Here is a 14403-nt window from a genome sequence, read left to right as displayed (position 1 = left end):
GGCGTGACGCTGTGCGCTGATGTCACGGGGCTGTAATGGTGGTGTGCCTCGAGATTTTTTTCATGAAACAAGTGTGCCTTTGCCCAAAAAAGGTTGGGAAACACTGACCTAGACATTAAGTTGTAACTTGGTGCATTCAGTACACACAAATTATGTAAGCACAGGAGTTCTCAATCACATTGCAAAACACATCTTTCTAAGGATGTGTGTACACTGGATCAATTATTAAAGGGAGGAAGAGTGCAGGCTGCATGGGATTTACATATATCCAGCATCCAAATTGTGGAATAGCGGAGCAGAAAATGGGGTGAAGGAAAAAAGGAATCTCTCTCTCTCTCCTTTCTACTTATGAGCGTGATTCAGAGGAAGAAATGGGAAGAATAGCTTCAGGAGATGAGCTCAATCATGCCTCTCGCTTTGCTCCCGCCTTGCTAGTGTGGAAGGGCCAAAGATCCTCAAGATACTTGTTTGGACTTCTTGAGGAACACTGTGAGAAAAGGAAGCACACCCAGCAGAGCTCATGACAACTTCATACAATTGCAGGTATGGCTACCCATCACTCCCACTAATGGGGGACCCAAGAGAGTTTTCCTGAAGCCCAATTTCCCAACACACAGTGCATACAAATCAGGAATGGGATGGGTTTCTATATATAGATTGGTAGCGAGGACTTAACTTAGCTTCCGTTAGCACAAGTGAAATGCAGTTTCTGGCAGTGCTTCATGAGACGCATCTGGCTATTATTTCAAGAATTGCGCTTTAAAAAATTATTGGTTTTGTAAGAAAAAACACACAGGAAGCGGTCTCTCAACAGTGCTTATTCATACAGCACGCTATTTATTTAAATTTTGTTTAGAACTTTCACTCACTGATTGGTAAAGGGAGTGCTGATGTAGTGAGAAAAACAACCAAAATGGTCATGATAAATCATAAGATTTTACTATTATCTGGCACAATCTTTTTAAAATTAAAACAGACTTTGCTGACTTCTGAATCCTAAATAAATGTTATTCTTCAAAGAACCTAGCTTTTGCTTTTATGGAAGTGTTTGTAAGTAACCCCAAAAGTACGTGTGGCAGGCGGTGGCGGTGGCTGTTGCCATCCAAAAGGATTTAATAGCAGGTGTGGGAAATGTGTACTTAACAACAGTGTTTGATGAAGGAGACAAAGACAGCAAGAAGTCTAAGGGCATAGTCACATGGTGCATTCTCAGGTTTGTGTTGCAGGCCGGTTCACACATGCATGCTCAGGATGACCGCAACATTAGATGATGACTTCAGAACTATGAATGGGCCTTCACAGATCAAGGACCACAGATACCTCCTCACTTTACTTCAGATTTAATGGCCCCAATCCAATTAAAACAAACGAGGCTTAAGTTAATTGTCACTAATTTGGCACAGGTTTCCAAAGGGTTGTCAGCTAGGCACTATGAGGTGTGAGTAATCCAGCAGTAAGCCAAGTGGTCTCATGAGCCCACAAACCTGCCCCTGGTTTGCTTTTCCAGGGCATCAGATTCACGGTGTTTGGTCCACACTGCTTTGCTGCTTGTTTGCGCCACAGACGGGGCAGCCACTGAGGATACGTCTTCTCCCCTTTGCAATGCTGGCATGGAATTCTCCCACACCTCAAATACCCTGTTTCTTCTGAAACTTCTTCCTACAGCTTTATGTGAAAGCATAAAATTGGAAAACGTGGAGATTCTCATGCACTCAAATCCTCCAGCCCAATTCATCCGCTTCCCGTTTGTTGCAAGGACCACTTCCATCTACTTAGACCCCAAACCACATTGATAACCTCCATCAATAGGAATCACATAGGCTAGAGGAATGACATAATTACTTTCCAAACCAGTAATTGCACCTGCAATCTTTTACTTTTTACTGATGCTATCGCTGCACTGTGGAACACAACCATGCGGAAGGAGCTTTGATGGCAGGGAGGCAACGTACACACGCCAGGCCTAAGTGGTGGAAGAATGGGAAGGGGGCAGGATTCCTCTAAGGAAGGTGTGCCACAAGTCCAGTCCAGAGAATGAGAGAATACTAGTTTTGTGTGCACTATAGCACATGGACACAGCTACCCAGCCCACTATTCTACCAGGTCCTTCACTGTGGGTTTTCCTCTGGTGTCTTGAACCAGGGCAGCAGCAGTATAACAGGGCAGAGGCAGACTGGAGACCCCAGGTTCGTGCTCCCTTGCCTGCCCCCCATGTAGCACCTTTGCCCCAGGCTGGCCTCTGATGGAATGGTGCTGCTTTCACGGGTTTGACCGGCAGCTGGTGCCACCTGCCCAAGCTCCACTGAAGTCTGTGGAATAGACAGAGACACTTTCCCTCAACTGAGGTTCAGTGGTATTACCATTATCTAAACCACGATGATCCATTCCCCCCCCCGTGTCCCTCCTATGTCATTCTGGTCTGAGGGGCATTCTCTTTATCTGAATTTCTAGCTGCTCAAGAATTTCATATGACCCCCTCGCACCCTTCAGTTATCCTGTGTTCCTAAGCACAAACTAGGATTCTTATCAAGAGTGCTTCAGACAAGGCTCTGCCTGCTCACATCCACATTGTACCCTGATGAACTTGAGCAGCTCTGGCTGAAATCAATGAAAATCCCATCAGAATCTGACTCAATAGACTCCAAAATTTGGTCCACTATATTTTCAGGGCTGGCTGTAGGGGCTATGGCAATCAAGTCTGAGTCCCTGGCCAGCTCAAATGCTCTCTTTTGGTCATCTCTTGCGTAAAAGAATCCCTTCTGTTGCTCAGGTGCATTGAGGTTGCTGGGGCACTGCGCTGAGCTGGCAGAAAGCCTCTCTGACTCTCCTGACTGCGAATTCTTCATGGTGATCATGGAGGTCTTGGAACCATTGTCTGTGATGGTTGTGAGGTTGGAGTAGGCCTGCGTCTCTGTGCAGGAAGTCATTTCGGAAACAGAGTGCCTTCGGATGCCAGTGCCATTGGGGGCCACGCCCTCCGTTTCGTACTCAGCTACTGGAGTCAGCAAAGGATTGTTGTAACTTTTGGATCTCACCACAGGGTTCTTGGTCAGGATGTCCCCCGATTTGGATCGCCGGAAGAAACGTTTTTCTGTTAACAAACATGAAGACCAGTTAAAACCTGTACACAACCCTACACTTTTCTTGTGAGCATCGTTACCATCACTGCTACTACCACCATGAGAGGCCTGTGGTCAAGTATTTGGACAGTTGCTTCAAATCAATATGTAAACATCAGGCTTAGCCTCACCTCTGTCACGTGCACCTCTTCTCACCCCCACCCCCCATTTCCCCCTACATATTTGGACTCTTCCCCTTTTCTTCCTCACTCTTCAAACCCATTCCTAAACTTGCCTGACCAGGTTCAGACACTTGGCTGTATGTGCTTGATGAGTTGCCATTTCAGGTCTCTGCCTCCTTCCCTTCTTGGCCTCAGCATCTTCTGCTTCCCTCTCTAGGGCATGTGCAGCAGCAGCAGCAGCAACAACAAAAACCTTTCTGCCACCCCCCTCCTGCCATTATGGCAGATCAGCCTGAAGACTCAGCCTGGAGACGGCCACAGCATCTCACAGTGCCTTACAGTATAGATTATTTGGACACAGAGATCCCAAATTGGATGGGGGGGGGGGGGCGACTGCATGTTGAGATTCCTGCATTGAGTGGCTTGGATTATTTGACCCCAGGGGTTCCTTCCAACTCTACAATTCCATGACTCTAGGCCTTCTCAGACTAAGGTCAAGTGATCTCTCAATCAGTTTCAGAGAAGTTTCTAACTTCTATTATCAATTTCCTCTTTGGGGGAAAATAAGTATATTCAGTCCTGTTCTTCCTTGAAGACCTTAGGTGAGTGAGATGACAGTGGTCACAGCTTTCAGGCAGCTGAGGCTGTTCAGCTGAGGGCTGTTTCATCAAAATAGCCACAAGGAGGCAGCAGATTAAAGCTGACACATGCAAAGGAGCAAATACCAGCTCCTTCTCTTGCAGGTGAAATTATTTTCAAAAAGGGTATAGCGTGACCAGCATCTTTTCCATAACCAGAATCTGCCTTTAAATAGAAGAGCTGACAGAGAAGCCCTTTTCTTTTTAAGCGTCTTTTACTTCTTTCTGCATCCTGTCTAGCTAGGATGTTTGTAGGATTATTTCTGTAAATTACTTTGGAATCTGTCTTAACAAATGAAGGCAAATAAGAAAAAAGCTGATGATGTTGTAGATTCACCTTTCTGACTCTTTTTCTATGTATCCCTAATATTTACCTGACAATCAGTGGCAGAAAACGGGAAAAGGAAATGCCATGTCAGAGGTCACAGCCCCCAACTGGGGGGTAAAATTATTATGGAAACTTTGTCCAACAGACAGCTTCCCAAACTCGCCCCCGTCTGAGAGCAGGGGAAGTGTCTTGTGGAAAAGAAGGTTCATTTCCTCTCAGGCTTCTCCCTGGTAGTCAACTGCATAGACAGAACAGTCCATTGCTCTTCATAGGCTGGAAGCACTCTTCATGTCTGAACCACGGAGGCACTGCAGTGCCATTCTCACATCCTTGCACCAGTGTCAGAAATTATCTGAGGCTCTTTTCCAGCACCCACTGAATGTTAGCCCTAGTTTGGCATGAAGTTCTCTAGCCTAACTTACTCTACCAACGTGAAGTTGGGAAACCTCTGGCTTGGTCCTGGGCCACGTTCATGGAGTGAGATTTTACAATGCATATTTTGCTTACCTCAGACAACCTCTGCCGTCTTCCAGCAAAGAAGTTGCATTGGCACAAAGGCCCTGCCCCTAGTTTATCATCCAAGCAAAATCTCCTAAGTAAGCTGGTTATGGAGGACATTTTACACAGATGCCTAACTTTGGTATAGTTGTGCAGTCCTAGCCAGAAAATGATACCATGTTTTGTGGACAAAAAAGCACTTCAACAGACATATTGTGTTTTAGAAGACGGTGTGAACATTACCTAAAATGCAGGATGAGTGTGGGATAGGCCCATCGCTGGAATACAAGCCATAGGTGCCCAAGTAAGGAGAAACAACCTTCTGCAACAGGTTTTCCAGTTTCAAATAGTCTTCGGTCACCCCTTTTGATTCATGAACACCCTGAGAAACACATGGGGGGGGGACACAAACGTTAACATTTCAGACTTAAGCTATCAATCATTGCAAAGCAAGGCTGGTGTACTTAATTGCTGTCAGGGACATGCATTGTTTAATTACAACTTGTGTGTCACATTCTTCAGGATTTGAATGAGAAACCTTGTGGATTCTGTTCTGGATCCTTGTGATCCTCAGATGAAAGGCAGGATAGAAATTCAATGAATGAATGAATGAATGAATGCTGGTGCGGGAAATGAATGGAGGGAGGAATTGCAAACAGTTCCAGCCTGGTCTGTGGATTGCAGTGAGCCAATCCCTTGTTTCTGCTTGATCTAAATCTGCACTCCCTAGTCTTGACACGATAGCTCACTCAGTAGAGCACGAGACTCTTAATCTCAGCAATGTGGGTTTGAGCCTTATGTTGGGCAAAAAGATCCCTGCACTGCAGGGGGTTGGACTAGATGACCCTCGTGGTCCTTTCCTACTCTACAACCCTGTGATCCCATGACATTCATAGCCAAGATAGTGCAGTGGCACTGGAGTCCTGGACAAGGACCCAGGTCTGAATCCCTACTAAGCCACGATTCTCGTGGGGTGATTTTGGAGCAGTCCTTTCTCCCAGCCTACTTTACCTCCTAAGGCTGTGCAAGGGGGAGGGGGAGTACCATGTCTGCCACCCAGAGCTCCTTGGAGGGAACACATGTTCACAAACTCACTCACACAAGAGGCCCCCATCTTGTAGACAAGCCCATGTTCCAGTCCAATAGTCTCACTGTGACAACCCTATATTCCAGACACTTTCCACATTCTGTACAGAATGCAATGCCCCATCATAGTTCTCAAGATGTTGCACTATTGCCATGGACCACTAGGTGTCAGTGCAATGCAAGGGTTTGGGTTTGTGCTAATTCGGATAAAGTTATAACTGTAGAAATCCCCCCTCCCAGTTATTAGCTAGAGCAAAGTTTTTTTACTTGTGGCAACCATATTAAGGATCAGGATGCCCTGAAACACTTCCAGTAAACTAAAGAATTATTTTGTCTTACTCCTTTTTGTGAAGATCAGTAGTAAAGTGAGATAATCATAGTATTGGAGAGTTGGAAGGGGACCAGAGGACCACCGAATCCAATCCCCTGCATTGCAGGAATATGCAGCTGTCTCATACGAGGATCGAACCTGCAACCTTGGGGTTATCAGCAGCACACGCTAACCAGCTGAGCTATCCTGTGCCTTTTAACAGCAGCCTGACACGCAGAAATGAAGCTGGCAAACCTTTTCCCAGCCCAGAGACAAAAGGAGGGGAAAAGCTTTCAAAAAGAGTCACAGCCTTTCTTGTCTCATTGCAATCTACTGCCACAACCACCTGCACAATTCCTTTCTGGCCAACTGTTGCCGTAGATCTTCCAGAATTTCCTGGGAATGGATTGCTCCTCTAAGATTTTAAATGTGGAAAATTTGTAGCCGTTTGTGTATACATACATAAGCACCCCTTGCAAGTTGTTTAACGGTGCCAGTGCACGGTTTCCCATGATGACTATTTCAGGTCCAACTGTCGCACGGGAGTACGCAGACTCTAAATGAATAATGTGGACTTTTAAATCCAGAAACTGAGGGATTTACAGGTCTGTAAATAGCCACTTGCCAGGTTGTTTGTACCAAGGAAGAATCACTGAAGCTGCCTGCAGAGATTGCTTTCAAAGTGAGAGTCGGTTCCACTTTACTTAGGGAAATCTAAGCAAACGTTTTCCCTCTTTAATGTTTTATTGATTCTTTCACACAATGCGGCAACAGACTTGCAGGTGATAAGGAGCTGTAACAAGTGTTTTAAATGTGCAATGAAAACACTCACAAACTGTTTACAGCTATTCAGAATGATAGCTCTGTTAAAAACAAAGCACACATGCATCATTGCTGTGGCATACAGAAATGATACAAAATACCTGTAATCTGCTATATATAGTCTTACTCCTCCCCCCTGCCCCAAACTGATGTTTCGTCAGAATTAGAACTTGTGGGTCTCATAGTTTAACTGGAAGCCCCTAGACTTTAGCTGCAGGTCAGGGGGCCCAGCAGGAAGGAGTTAAATTATTCTACCCAAATGCAAAGTGCTGCCTCCCCAAGTCCCTTGCTAGACACAGTTCTATGATCTGACCTGGTCTCAGGTAGGCTGCTTGGAAGTTTTGCAGAAGGCAGGGCTCACCTGCTTATTCTCTCCCATTTGCTTTATTTAGTAGGGGAAGTCAACAGCTTTCTGGTGCGGAAAATCTCAAAGACATACTAATACCAGACATACCAAATCAGCCCAAGACAGCTTTTTCTAACCAGCATTAGCTCTTTATTTATTCAAGATCAATTTTATTCTTCCTTAACACGTGCATGTACACAGAAGGCATTGTATCTAAAAATATAAAAGCATAAGAGACTATGCCATATTTAAAAACCACGGAGTCAAAACCTTATAGAAGGCTAATGGAAAGCTCACCTAAAGCAAACTGGCCCAGGCTGAGGTTTTTGCCCGTCTTGTTTTTGCCCATCCCTTAAACTGGGATGCCAGGGGCTGAGACCTTCTGCATTCAAACCACGTGCTCTGCCCCTGGTGTTTTCCCTAAAACTTGCCTTATACTGCGTCAGACCACTGGGCCAGCAATGCATGATGCACTTTACACCTTGTTAATTTAGAGATGGCAGTGACCCTGAGGGTCATCTGGCCTGACCCCCTGCAATGCTGGAGTCTCAGAGCTATAGCATCCATGGCAGATAGGGCACAATGTCAGAGGAAGTTCTCCTCTGCAAGTTCCACTGAAATGTAGCTGCACAAAAGAAACAGCTCCAAAAGCTTAAAATCACTATGGGGGGGGGGGAGGTTTCCCCAGAAAAGCTCTACAATTTGGCAACCCTTAGAATTAACAAAGCTATGCTAGAAGCTTTAGAAAGCATGTTTAAAGAAAAAACCACCAACGTACATATTTCTGCACACCTAGGGAGTCTACCAAGTATGGGCACGCCCTTATTTTTGGGTGGCCCTGTTTCACTTCCAAACTGAGATGTGCTTAGCTACCTGAGTTTAATGTGTGTATATCTCCAAGCAGGAAGTGGAGCGATTGGCAAGAATCTACTTTAAACGGCTAAGTTTGGCTTCCTTAAGTTTCTTTGAAGAGATATCCTATGCAGTGCTTTGAAGAAGTATGAATGCTGGCTTGACTGCTGTCGAGCGCTTATGAGGATAACACCCTCCCACCCTTTCACACCTATGTTCCAGGACTAAAACATTCATGAGTTTTTCATTTTGATGGATTTCAGCTTTCAAAGGCATTTCCACAGCCTTATCCTCTGTGAATAACTAAATCAGTTTGACTGGTTTTTTTCTTGCTTTTGAAGTATGACTAAAGAAGCAGATAGGAAATCTCTGTAAGGTTGTAAAGAGCAACTTTTTCTGGTATCTTAATAATTAGGCTACTGCCTTTTAAGCTAACACCATCAATTATTTTTATTAAGAATACAGTGATGTTTGCTAAGGGCAAATTCTTGTCTGTCACATAGAAGCCTGGGTGCTTTTTAAATATGCAATACATGCTACTATTCACAGAAGTGTACATTTAAAGGCACAATTTCCTTGCAGCTGATTCTCCACGGTGCGTTCAACCCATGCGACTTCTACAATCACTTGGGAAGTGCATGCTTAAAATTACATTACTGTCCCTTTAAACACTCAGGGCCAAACCACGCAAGGCACCACACATGAAAATAAATGCTTAACATTGAGGCACCAATAGCATTTTTTTTAAAAAAAAAAATGCATAGGGTACCGTGGGACCACAGTGCACTCAGGAGTCCTAGCCATTCCTCCTGATGTCATGATCCTGATGAAAACTGCCACCTACACCTTACTGTTGGTGTCAGTGGGAGTTTCCCTTGCCCAAGGCTAACAGCAGCAAGGAAAGGGCTGGGATCACTGGGATCAGATCTTACAAGAGTTAAACTTCTCCTGCCCGTGCACTGGTGGTTCCAGGGAAAACCGCTTGTCCCTCATGACCATTATGTGTTGTTTTTTCAAACATCCTTGATGAACTTACAAGTGACACATTTAGGATCATGTCTTGTTTGATCCTCAGAAGAGACAACTAGGAAAGTCTTTGGCCCTTGCTTCTAAATATTTCATAACAGCAGGCAAATGTACAAAAAAAGTTGATTTGAGTACTACCCATGCACCTTTGATTGAAAGTAGGCCCTACTTACATTTGTCTGGGGGGAAAGGCAGATAGATGTATTATGTGCAACAGAGGGAACTCTATCTATGCCTTTCCACATCCGCACACACTGAAATTGCCTTCTAAGGAGCAAGCGCCACTGAATGCCAGTCCCTGGCAAAGGCTTCCAAGTACAGTAAATATGCATAGGTTTGGGCTAGTAAATTTATATGACAAAAGGTTATTATAGGATGTCCTCTCCATTAAGAAGTTTCTTGCAAAAAATCACACCTTTACGTGTGCTTTATATATTGTAATTTTATGTTGTGAACTGCCCTAAGATCTACGGATGAAGGGTGGTGTTCAAATTTAATAAATAAATAAATAAATACACTTCCAGTTTATGGCTTCATGGGATAGCCTCTGATGGGGAAAACAATGTCTTGAGGTGTCATTAGCTTGGTATGAGAGACTACAAACTCAGCCCTTCCTCCTAGGAATGAGCTCAGGATCGGGGTGAGATTTCCTTACTGTACAACTAGCACTTTCCATCCTCTTGAACTTTCAGTGCTGTCGGGGGACTTCTGTGGCTGGCTATGGAGCTGGAAATTGCCCTTGGAAGTGGAATCCGTTCCAGCTTGACCTCGTCCTCTCCTGAGCTGTTCCTGGCCCACTTCCAGGCATTGACAATGCAGGATTCTTGCGTTCTTTTACACTGTGAACAGAGCTTCCAGTGTTCTCCAAGCATGTTATCTGTAATCAGGGTTTACTCTGATGCCACCGGTGACAGGCATCTTCACTGGCCTAATGGGAAAAAACTCTAGCTTCGTGCTCTGCCTTCATTCATGCCCAGTTGCACAAACAGCCCTTGCTATTTAATGCAAGGCTCAGTTAGCAGAGGAAAGCATTCAAAATTAGGAACTCCCAAGTGCAGACTGAACTAGTACAGAACATCCTACCACTTCAGGAGTGAATCCCACCTCCTCCTGTTGCAGGTGGCCTCACCCAAAAAGGATGTTGTTGGTATAGTATGGAACAGGAAACTTTGAGTGCAATTGAACAGTGAAACTAAAAAATGTAACTTTCATTGACTCCTCCATTAGGATTTACAGAAGAGTCACCACCATTTTCTCCATACACAACACTGAACACAATTGTGGTAGCTGCTGACATGACATTTCTCCCTGATAATCTTATAAAGCAGAGGCGAATACATACAAAGGGCCCCAAAACGCTTTTGATATGGTCTCCTCTCTATTACAGGCCACACACAGCTGTTTTAAAAGTACAAGCCTACAACAATGACAGAGCCCAGTGTTGATTGCAATAAAGTTCTCCTCCTGCCACCAGGCAAGATAAGAGCAGATCAGGAGCAGCTCGCTTGCCATGCCTGCCTGCCTGTGTGGTATGCCACCATATAGTAAATGGCCTCCTTTGTCCACATTTTGTTGTTCATGTAAAGGCAGGTAAAGCAGAGGAACAAAAGAGCATGGCCTTCCTGTAGCCATTTGGTTTCCTTTAATCAGTTTCTGTTTTCTCCACAAAGTGGTTTATAAGACAAGTGTATTTTGTGTGATAAACCAACTTTACCACTAACCAACTTTTTCTGTTTGCAAACCATCCCTTCTCTGGTTACTTCATAGTAATTCTTACATCATGGACCACCACATACATGGGTTCTGGCTGTGCTGTGTGGTGCAGGTGGTAATAATGGCATCTTGCCCCAAGAATCAACATACACGATGCCCTTCTCAATGAATGGCTTCTTGCTACACGGAGAGTCACCAAACGGAGTAAACAAAAGCATCTTCTAAGAGGGGTCAACACCAGTAAGTCCTTTTGAACAGTGTGTTACGCTAAAGTCATGCACAAACACAGATTTATGTATCTGAGAAAAATCCGTACCTGTAGGATAAGTAACATCTGAATAATGGAAGGAGGAACCCTCGCTCGGGAACGGGACAAGGCATCTTCCAATTTAATATTGAGAGTTATAATATTCCTGAAGTGCAGCAGAGACAGTTGTCGGACAGAGGGCTCCTTTCCCTAAAGAGACAATTGAATGAAAGTTGTTTTAAACACTTGTCGTTTGCTTGCTTTCAGATTTATTTGTGGAAGCCAGTTAAGCCTGCTTAAGTCCTTTTGATTTAATGGAAGATTCCCTAATTTAGTCTCAGCAGTAAGGAACACAAACTTTATGTACAATCAGGACAAAATGGAGATTCATAAGCTTAAGAACAATGAACAGATTCTGCCTTTATAATATTCCAAATATTTATGGGGAAATTACCATAGGAACCTTTGTGATGGTATTTACTTTCATTTTTAAAATTTATATAATCCATCAAAATGGCTGATTTCTGCCATATATGTTTCATAATGTAAAAATTAATGCAAGGATGATTAAAATATCAAGACTGGTTATATCAATTCCATTTCTAGTTTTCAATTTTTGGGAGGGCATATGAATTATGGAGCAATCCCACCCCCAACTATAATTTCAGCCACAAAAAATACATTGGCTCCCAGTACGTTTCCGAGCACAATTCAAAGTGTTGGTGCTGACCTTTAAAGCCCTAAACGGCCTTGGTCCAGTATACCTGAAGGAGCGTCTCCACCCCCATCGTTCAAGCCTGGACACTGAGGTTCTCTGAGGGTCTTTTGGTGGTTCCCTCACTGACAGAAGTGAAGTTACGAGGAACCAGGCAGAGGTGCCCTCCCTGCGGAATGTCCTCCCTTCACATGTCAAGGAGACCAAGAACTACATAACTTTTAGAAGACACCGGAAGGCAGCCTTGTATAGGGCAGTTTTTAATGTTTGACATTTAACTATGTTTTTATATGTGCTGTAAGCTGGTCAGAGTGGCTGGAAAACCTAGCCGGATGGGTGACATATAAATAATAAAATTGCCATTGCTGCTGCTACTACTACTACTTTGGGTAAGAGTTTGGTTAAGGAGATGGATATATATAATAATAAATATTTGTTTTTGCATGGAATGTGATGACATTGGAAATGCAACAGAAGTAGAGAGACTTCCGGGGTGGCGCCATCGGTAATGGCGGACTCCCTCTGATCCGGAGGGACCAGCTCCACGGGAAACGGGTCTTTTCCGCTATGGCGAAGCGGGGACCCTTTTAAGAATCACAGGCGGATGAAGCCTGTGACCATGGGACTCGGCGGGCACCTTTAGCGCCCCCCCAACCCGCAAAGGAACCCACTAACGGGCTCCGGAGCAAAGAGGGGGAAGTGGCGCGGTGCTGAGAGTCAACTGCTTCTTCCGTGGAGCGAAGCCGCACAGCCGTTGCCGGAGAGCACTGCCTTTTTCCTGGGACAATTTGGCTTCTAAAACAATCACCATGAGTACTTAAATTTTGGACAATTGGACTCTAAATAAGGACTTGCGAGTAGAAAGGAAAAATGGACTTAAAAGTTTATTTCAATTTGGTACTGAAACGGGAAGGTCTAAACAGGAAGTCAGCCTTCCGTTTCTTTGTAGATAGATTAAAGCAAAGACATGGCGAACTAGAGTTCAGAAAATCGCTTGTAAAGGATTAACTTTCATCATTTAAGATTGTTGAACCCCCTTCGGAAGCAGGAGAAGTGGGGGGATTTTTTTCTGGACTGTTTAAACCTGCAGAAGTGAGTGTAAAGCAAAGTAATTTTCCACTGTCTTGATCCTGGAGCGGGGTGTCAGGACTGACGTTTTTTGAAGCTCATTGACCAGAGACAAACGTTTTTGACAGATAGCTAAAAGAAGAGAAACATAGTGATTCCATTGTTCCCTTTCGCATTTTAAAGGAACAAATATTGACAAAATAACTGAAAAAGGAAACTTTGTTGTTAGATCTGCCTTTAAAAGAAAAGAACAAATAGAAGTTTTCCCCCTAGAAGGAGCCAGTGAAACTGTAACCAATTCTGAATCGGGGCGCTTGCAGCTGCTACAGATTACGATTGTGGGAACAGACTTCTGACCTTGCAGGACAATGTATTCAGAAGCTCTGTTGTGCGCTCTGTTGGGCGCCAGAGATGGAGGGAGCTGCAGTCCAGCAGGAACATGAGTTTTTGGATTTGACAAATGAGCTTGGAAAAAGCCAGATTTGGAAAGATAAAGTTTGGTTTGGCTTGGAAATGGGGGGTTGCAGGGATTTTTGGACTTTTCAAGTCTGGTAATGGGCCGTGAGATGTTTGGGGTTGTGGGGGCTCTTAATTTTGGAGGGACTTTGAAACAGGTTCTTAAATACCACATGGAGTTCAGTGTGGACTATGGAAAAGGGGCTGATTTGTCAAGAAGGGTCAAAAACATTGTTAAGCTGGAGTTCCTATGAGTGAAAGGAGCAGGAGACAAAGGAAAATATAGCTATAAATATGAAGAAGAGCCGTGGAAGGGAAATGGAAGGGACTTAAGGGCTTCGGATATAAGATTACCAGGTTAGTGCGCTAGATTGATGGGATAAAAAGGACTGACAAAACCCGGTACCAGGAGGAAGAGATGCTGGATGAAGATTGGATTGCTTTTTTATTTTTTTCTATTAGGATTGTTTTACAAAATTGATGAATGTTAGAAAAATGTTGGAACGAAATTATTTGGCTTTAGTAAAAATATTTAAAGAATTATGTAAGAATATTATGGTTATGAGAAATTGGTAAAAGACTTAAGTTAAGCTTTAAGGTTTTTTATAGTAAGATAAGATTAAAATAGATTAAGGTAATGTAATGACAGAATATTATGAAATATGGAAAGGATTTGCTGCGACAATTAACAGCTAGGATACAAAAAAAGGGAGGAGGTCAAAGAAAGAAGGTAATGACAGTTAAGGATTTGAGAATATTGGATTTGTCTTTAAATGTTTGTGGCATATTTTTGTCTTTTGATCGTGTTGTGTTATTTTTTGATTTTGATTAATTTGTATTGTTTGATGTGGTTTGTTTTTTCTTGGTTTTTTCTTTCTCTTTTTCTACCTTGTTTTCTTTTGTAATTCTAAAAAATTTTCAATAAATATCATTTTAAAAAAAAAAGGAAATGCAACAGAAGTATTTGGGGCCCTCCAAAAGTTATTGTCCTGATCTATTAATCCTTAGTACTTGACTTTCTGTAGTTCTATAGAAATCCTATAACTGACTAATTCTA

At 43.5% G+C, this 14403-nt stretch overlaps 1 protein-coding gene and 1 long non-coding RNA gene across 8 annotated transcripts in view; one reads left to right on the top strand and one right to left on the bottom strand.

Moving 5' to 3' along the window:
• Window positions 1-12295, top strand: part of LOC309532718 — a 28596-nt gene extending 16301 nt beyond the window's left edge. For 2 of the 5 annotated variants that reach the window (XR_014219967.1, XR_014219968.1), the window contains exon 6: window positions 354-1184. This is a non-coding gene — a long non-coding RNA (uncharacterized lncRNA). Of the gene's footprint in view, window positions 1-353; window positions 1185-10914; window positions 11171-11374 lie in introns of those variants that run through there. The other 3 variants (XR_014219964.1, XR_014219965.1, XR_014219966.1) reach the window with 3 other exon arrangements.
• PRR5 (proline rich 5) overlaps window positions 1325-14403 on the bottom strand; it is a 70268-nt gene continuing 57189 nt past the window's right edge. For all 3 annotated transcript variants that reach the window (XM_082223246.1, XM_082223247.1, XM_082223248.1), the window contains 3 exons: window positions 11177-11317; window positions 4949-5087; window positions 1325-3091 (listed from right to left, as the gene is read on the bottom strand). In XM_082223246.1, coding sequence (XP_082079372.1) covers window positions 2538-3091; window positions 4949-5087; window positions 11177-11317 — 834 coding nt within the window. In that variant the 3' untranslated portion in view covers window positions 1325-2537. The remainder of the gene's footprint in view (window positions 3092-4948; window positions 5088-11176; window positions 11318-14403) is intronic.

This window comes from Podarcis vaucheri (genome assembly GCF_965113315.1).
Source record: "Podarcis vaucheri genome assembly, chromosome: 5".
In the NCBI taxonomy this organism is placed as follows: Eukaryota; Metazoa; Chordata; class Lepidosauria; order Squamata; family Lacertidae; genus Podarcis; species Podarcis vaucheri.
The sequence above is the reverse complement of the archived record's forward strand: the minus strand, read 5'-3'. Positions and strand labels throughout refer to the sequence as shown.